The 7,596-nt window shown below is 40.2% G+C and overlaps 1 protein-coding gene across 1 annotated transcript in view; it reads right to left on the bottom strand.

Annotated features, from left to right (window-relative positions):
* Positions 1-2,416: 2,416 nt before the first annotated feature.
* ing3 (inhibitor of growth family, member 3) overlaps positions 2,417-7,596 on the bottom strand; it is a 6,330-nt gene continuing 1,150 nt past the window's right edge. Inside the window, exons 3-12 of the mRNA XM_062443479.1 lie at positions 6,650-6,750; positions 6,296-6,361; positions 6,011-6,107; positions 5,852-5,923; positions 5,439-5,555; positions 5,129-5,292; positions 4,856-5,046; positions 4,337-4,529; positions 4,216-4,254; positions 2,417-3,630 (exon numbers count right to left, since the gene is read on the bottom strand). Coding sequence (XP_062299463.1) covers positions 3,514-3,630; positions 4,216-4,254; positions 4,337-4,529; positions 4,856-5,046; positions 5,129-5,292; positions 5,439-5,555; positions 5,852-5,923; positions 6,011-6,107; positions 6,296-6,361; positions 6,650-6,750 — 1,157 coding nt within the window. The 3' untranslated portion in view covers positions 2,417-3,513. The remainder of the gene's footprint in view (positions 3,631-4,215; positions 4,255-4,336; positions 4,530-4,855; positions 5,047-5,128; positions 5,293-5,438; positions 5,556-5,851; positions 5,924-6,010; positions 6,108-6,295; positions 6,362-6,649; positions 6,751-7,596) is intronic.

The raw sequence follows: 7,596 nt of genomic DNA, 5'->3' as shown, positions 1-7,596 counted from the left end.
TCTTCAACCCAGCAGTGTTTTATGTTTTATGTTTAACTCTTCACTGCACATCCTCCTCTTCCTCCTCTTCATTTATGATGTGAACTCTGTCAATCAATTCAATCAGATACCAAAACATCTTTTTATTCAGACTTTTTTCTTTTCAAACATCCTGAAACAAACATCGAGGCTTCAGCTGAGACTCCGTTCAGACTCTTTCTGTCTGAAACATCAAACTAATAAATCACACCAGGAGAAAGTGACATTCATCTCAGATTATTGCTCAAAACTCTGAGCTAAAAGAAAACTTCAAGAAAATAACAAGTCAGAATGATGAATAAAGAGAAAGCTGGTCACAGCAGATGGAGAGTCACGATTCTATTTAAATGTCATTTCATCTAATAAAGTTCAGTTTGATTCCATTTAATCAGCTTTACATCTTAAATATACTGGATTCCTAAAGTTAGACTTGAAAGGGGAAAAAAATGTCTGAATTCAGTTTATAAAGATTTAGATTAACCCTCCTGGTGTCCTCGAGTCAAGGAAGGAAGGGAGGAAGAAGGAAGGAAAGGAAAGGAGGGAGGAAGAAGGAAGGAAGGGAGGGAGGAAGGAAAGAAGGAAGGAGGAAGAAGGAAGGAAAGAAGGAGGAAGGGAGGAAGGAAGGAAGGAAGGAGGGAGGAAGGAAGGAAGGAAGGAAGGAAGGAAGGAGGGAGGAAGGAAGGAGGCAGGGAGGAAGGAAGGAAGGAAGGAGGGAGGAAGGAAGGAAGGAAGGAAGGAGGGAGGAGGCAGGGAGGAAGGAAGGAAGGAGGGAGGAAGGAAGGAAGGAAGGGAGGGACATTCATCTCAGATTATTGGTCAAAACTCTGAGCTAAAAGAAAACTTCAAGAAAATAACAAGTCAGAATGATGAATAAAGAGAAAGCTGGTCACAGCAGATGGAGAGTCACTATTCTATTTAAATGTCATTTCATCTAATAAAGTTCAGTTTTATTCCATTTAATCAGCTTTACATCTTAAATATACTGGATTCTTAAAGTTACACTTGAAAGGGGAAAAAAATGTCTGAATTCAGTTTATAAAGATTTAGATTAACCCTCCTGGTGTCCTCGAGTCAAGGAAGGAAGGGAGGAAGAAGGAAGGAAAGGAAAGGAGGGAGGAAGAAGGAAGGAAGGGAGGGAGGAAGGAAAGAAGGAAGGAGGAAGAAGGAAGGAAGGAAGGAGGAAGGGAGGAAGGAAGGAAGGAGGGAGGAAGGAAGGAAGGAAGGAGGGAGGAAGGAGGCAGGGAGGAAGGAAGGAAGGAAGGAGGGAGGAAGGAAGGAAGGAAGGAAGGAAGGAAGGAAGGAAGGAGGGAGGGAGGAAGGAGGGAGGGAGGAAGGAAGGAAGGAGGGAGGGAGGATGGAAGGAAGGAAGGAAGGAGGGAGGGAGGATGGAAGGAAGGAAGGAAGGAGGGAAGGAAGGAGGGAAGAAGGAAGGAAGGAGGGAGGGAGGGAGGAAGGAAGGAAGAAGGGAGGGAGGGAGGAAGGAAGGAAGGAAGGAGGGAGGGAGGATGGAAGGAAGGAACAGTCAAAACAGACGGGGTCAATTTGACCCGGGAGGACGACACAAAGGTTAAAGTCAGGATTATTATATAAAGTCAAACTTTTGTTTTTTAAATTCATAAGAAAAGAAAATCTGGATTCTTTCTCTGAAAAATAAAAATAAACTTTCATTTGGGGGTAAAAATTGAATTTAGATTAAATAATGTCGAGGTTCTAAAAGTCTGAATTTTAAGAGAAAAAACATTTAAATTCATTTAATAAAGAAAATTTAGTCCAAATGTTTTTTATTTGAAGCTTTAAGTCAGATTCTAATATAATGTCAGTTAAAGAAGGTTTGAAGACTGAAACCAGAAGTTTATTTTCTGAACTCTTCCAGGATTAATCTCAGTGTGATTCCAGGTCAGAGCTTTTATTTAAAGAGGAACTTTTACACATTTCATCTCTATATTAATATTCTGAGTCTCTGCTGGAATTAAACTCTTTATCTTCTACTGGTCCTTAATGCAGCCTGTCTCTTTAAGGCCCCGCCCCCCCTGAGCCCGCTCTGCTCTGATTGGTCAGCTTCAGGAAGTCGATACATCAGTCAAAACTCAAACTCTTCATCAGTTTCTTTTTAATGTTTTTTATTGAACACTGGAGAGAAGTTCTGCTTTACGTTGATCACAGATTCACACAAAACGTTGACGTTAGTTTCACGTCTGCAGAGATTTTTTTTTTTTTTTTTAGGATTTGAGACGTAAAGTCATTTTGTTTTTAAAGTTAAATTCCCGATAACGGCGTCAGGTCGGCAGCTTCATCGTCCAGCAAGAAAAAGATTATTTTAAAAGGACGACTTCAGTCTTCAGTTTTACAGTTTCCACAAAACAACGTCTGTTAATATTTTCAGTTTTAGTGTTTGTGACGTTTCACAAAGTTTTCACGTTATGAAGGAAAAAAAAACTGGATTCTCGTTTCTCCGCCTTTAAAAAAGTCTTAAAGTTAGAAAAAGTCTGAACTCTGTAAGAACGGACGTGATGAAGTCTGTTAAAGTCAAGATTAGTAAAGTCAAGATTATTAAAGTCAAGATTATTAAAGTCAGGTTTATTAAAGTCAAGATTATTAAAGTCAAGATTATTAAAGTCAGGTTTATTAAAGTCAAGATTATTAAAGTCAGGATTATTAAAGTCAAGATTATTAAAGTCAGGTTTATTAAAGTCAAGATTATTAAAGTCAAGATTATTAAAGTCAGGTTTATTAAAGTCAGGATTATTAAAGTCAAGTTTATTAAAGTCAAGATTATTAAAGTCAAGATTATTAAAGTCAAGATTATTAAAGTCAAGTTTATTAAAGTCAAGATTATTAAAGTCAGGATTATTAAAGTCAGGATTATTAAAGTCAAGATTATTAAAGTCAAGTTTATTAAAGTCAAGATTATTAAAGTCAGGATTATTAAAGTCAGGATTAGTAAAGTCAAGATTGTTAAAGTCAAGATTATTAAAGTCAGGATTGTTAAAGTCAGGATTGTTAAAGTCAGGTTTATTAAAGTAAGGATTAGTAAAGTCAGGATTGTTAAAGTCAAGATTAGTAAAGTCAGGATTATTAAAGTCAAGATTATTAAAGTCAGGATTAGTAAAGTCAGGTTTATTAAAGTCAGGATTAGTAAAGTCAGGATTGTTAAAGTCAAGATTAGTAAAGTCAAGTTTATAAAAGTCAAGATTGTTAAAGTCAGGATTGTTAAAGTCAGGATTATTAAAGTCAAGATTAGTAAAGTCAGGTTTATTAAAGTCAGGATTAGTAAAGTCAGAGTTTAACACGGTTCGTTTAAACAGAAAACAGAGTTCTTGATGTTTTTGGGTTTTAAAACGTTTTTTTGGAGCTTTGAGAAACGTTGGGATGAATTTCAGAATACACAGTTTTTATCTTCAGAGATGTTTTTTCTTGGTGTGGCTTTAATCCAAAGATGGTTTGAGTTGGCACAGAGCGTTTGATCCGTCGTGCTGCAGACAGACGGTGAACAGTTTATTTGTGGCGGCTGCCTCTCCTCTTCATGGCCGCCGTACACTGAGGACAGTACCACTTCCCCTTCGGAGCCTCCGTCAGACCCACGCAGCCGTAGTGGAACCACTCGATCGGACACTGCACACAGAACACCGACATTAACATCTGTCAAGTTAAATACTACTATTATTGTTGTAGTTATTTTAAAATAAGCGTTAGGCTGCTTAGATTACATTTATTGGAAGCATCAGCAGCATTTCTGATGTTTTATAAATATATGAATCAATTAGACGATCAGCACATTAATCAATAGTGAGATTATAAGTGTTAATGAATGAGCTGATCTATAGAAAATTAACCAGTGAAGTCGTTTCCTTCACTGCCTCCAGTGCATAATAACTGAATAATTATAATTAAATGAAAGTAAGGCTGTAACTAATGACTTATTATTATTGGTTAATCTTATTTTCTTTGTTTTCTACACATTAAACTTCAGTTTATTGGACAAAAACACCCAAAATATTCACATTTCATAAAAAGAAATAAATGGTTTGAGATTGATTTTCTGTTCCAGTTTGAAATAAAAGACATTTTTAAATGATTTTCTAAACTTTTAAAAAGACTAACTGAAGATGAATAAATCAGTTCTTTATTTTTAAGTGTGAAGAACAGCTGAACATCTGGAGAAACAATAATGAATAAACTTAATGAAGCTGAACTCACGTCTGTGTTGTCACAGCCGACCATCTCGCCGTAAGAAACCTGAGAAACAAAAAACACGTTCAGAACAAAAAGTCCTTCAACCACAAACATACGACAGGAAGTGGTCACAGACAGGAAGTACCTGGTTACAGATGCAGTATCGGGGCTCGTTGGGGTCGTAGGTCCAGTCCACCTGGCTGTTGGCCTCGGCCTCGGGCAGCGCTGATGCATGCTGGGAAAGCTCCTGAGCCAGCGCTGAGGATGAGGAGCAGGACGACAGCGAGGAGGACGAAGACGAGGAAGATGATTGGTGGTTGGAAGACTTGATGCTGCTTCTGGAGGAGGAGGAGACACTCAGTGATTGGTTGGTTAAAGACTGATTTATTGGTTGGTTGGTTGGTTGGTTAAAGACTGATTGATTGGTTGGTTAAAGACTGACTGATTGGTTGGTTGGTTGGTTAAAGACTGATTGGTTGGTTGGTTGGTTGGTTGGTTAAAGACTGACTGAACGGTTGGTTGGTTGGTTGGTTGGTTGGTTAAAGACTGATTGATTGGTTGGTTAAAGACTGATTGGTTGGTTGGTTGGTTGGTTAAAGACTGATTGGTTGGTTGGTTGGTTGGTTAAAGACTGATTGATTGGTTGGTTGATGGGGGGTCTTACTTGGATTTGCGTCCCCGGGAGTCGGAGGCGGTGGTGGGGGTGAGGGTCTGGGTGAGGGTGGAGGCCAGGGCGGAGGAGGAATACCCGCTGTTATCCCGGGACAGAGAGAACTCTCCTCTGAGCTGGAAGTCGTTGTTCTTGATGGCCTCGTAGCTCGCCTTCAGACTGGACGTCCTGCGGCCCTCCTTCATCTGAACACACAGTCAACCGCCGGTCACGTGATAGGCCGGTCACATGTTCACGTGTGTGTGATGTCATGCAGGTGTGCGTTACCTGAGCGGTGGCCTGAACGGCCTGAGCGGCTGCCATGGTGATGGCCCCGGCTCCGGCCCCGGGCCCCGCCGGCAGAGAGCTCAGGTTGTAGGAGGCCAGCGGCTGAGACGAGTTCACACTGTAAACGTTGTTGTTGGAGGACGACGTGCTGTTAGTGCGGCAACCTGCAGGGACACAACGCACTGTTACACACTGACAGGTGGAGCAGGACAGGTGGAGGTGGACAGGTGGAGGAGGACAGGTAGAAGTGGACAGGTGGAAGTGGACAGGAGGAGGAACACAGGAGGAGGAGGACAGGTAGAAGTGTTACCTGGTGTGTTCTCCTTGGAGGCGTCTGAGGTGAGTGTGGACAGCAGAGCTTCAGACTTGAACTTTTTCTCTGGAACGTGTTCAGTGGTGTGATGAGTCGGAGCGCTGTACTTCCTCTCTGAGACACACACACACACACACAGAGACACACACACACACACACACACACACACACACACACACACACACACACACACACACACACACACACACACACACACACACACACACACAGAGAGAGACACACACACACACACACAGAGACACACACACACGCAGAGAGAGACACAAACACACACACACAGAGACACACACACACACACACACAGTATTAATCAGTGTTCTGTAGCTGTATTGATTGACAGGTGAGTATTGATCAGTGTTATGTAGCTGTATTGATCAGACGGGACTTACTCTCAGCTGTGGTGTGGGAGTGGACGTGGTGGTTGTTGATTGGCTGAGACGGGCTGTCCATCTCTAACGACCCTAAACAACAACAACAGCAGCGTTCAGGTGTAATCAATAATCAATAACTATATGATCAATAAGGAGCGTGTGGACTGAGCGTCTCACGTCTCTCCAGGATCTCCGTGATGCCGGCGTTGTCGGCCTCCAGCTCCATCTTAAACTTGGCCAGTTCCTGGTCCAGTTTCCTCAGGTGACGGTCCACCTGATCAGGGACCGTACCAACTTATTGATTAACTGTTTTAAAGGATGAATGTGAGACTGCCACCTGCTGGTGTTTGGACTGAATCACACTCAAACATTCACTTCATATAAACTCTCCGCGTTATAACAGCTGATTCATCTCTACCAGTAAAACCAGTAAAACCAGTTTATCTCCAGTCTGCTACTCACCAGATCATAAATCTGATTGGCCAGCTGCACTTTCTCATCTGCATCTTCCAAAGCTTTGTAATAATCCTGAAACACAGATAATAATAATGATATAGATAGAATGATGATAGAATGATAGATAGATATATAGATAGATAGATAGATATATAGATAGATAGATAGATATATAGATAGATAGATAGAATGATGATAGAATGATAGATAGATAGATAGATAGATAGATAGATATATAGATAGATAGAATGATGATAGAATGATAGATAGATAGATAGATAGATAGATAGAATGATAGATAGATAGATAGATAGATAGATAGATGGATCATTGTGGAGTATAAAGTATGAACTTTGGGACCTTTTTAATAACTTCCATCTGCTCTTCTCTCCACTCAGGTTTGTTCTTCTTGGCGTTGACGAAGAACTCGATCACTTTCTGCTCCAGCTGGTCGGTGGCGTCTGAGTTTAACAGACACAAAACACAACATGAACCCTTTAAACCGTTAAAGCAACAACAACATGCACAACTCCTCATTAAAGGACAGATTCACTATGTTTAAAGCTTGCAGCTCATCAATCATGTCCTGGATGTTTATCAATGAACTCATTAAAACTCATTCAGTGAAGCTCGAAGGTCGGAACAACAGAGTCACAGATTTTACAGCTTAGTTTAGCTAAAAATCACAAACAATATTAAATAAGTAACATAGTGTCTACAGCAGGTTTTAAAGAGCTGCACACTTGTTCATTAGTCGTACCTGACCGAATAATTCCATTACAAAAAATGATCGAGGCATTTTTTCATGAATCGAAGCTTCGTTTATTTGACCTGCTCTGCTTGTTTTACAGGGAAGCTTATTACTGACGCACATCACGTCACTCGCTGTGTCCCGGAGCAGTTTACTAGTTTTTGCTTTTCTCCCCAATTATGTTTGTTAATAATAATGAGAAGCGCACAATAACAACTGTTTTATTTTGACAACTTAGACAGGAAGCTGAAACACACGGTGAAATGTTTTAAGTGTAAATAAAAGTTCAGTTTCCAGCCTGCATCAGACAATGCTGAGTTTACTAATTATTAAAAAACCAGGATGTGAAGTGTGAACTATCATCATCTTAACCCGCTCAGCACTAATATCCCCGCAGATAAAAGGCAGCTGCTTGCAGAGAAAACTAATTAAGCCCAATTCAAAAGTTTAAATGTGACAAATCTCTACTACAGTATTTAAGAGTGATGTTTTATTGTAATAAAAACAGAAACATGAATAAATACCAAGTGAGATAAATAATAATTTGTATACTTAT

The sequence above is a fragment of the Scomber scombrus genome, chromosome 22 (assembly GCF_963691925.1).
Source record: "Scomber scombrus chromosome 22, fScoSco1.1, whole genome shotgun sequence".
Lineage (NCBI taxonomy): Eukaryota > Metazoa > Chordata > Actinopteri > Scombriformes > Scombridae > Scomber > Scomber scombrus.
This window is presented reverse-complemented; position numbering and strand designations above follow the sequence as displayed.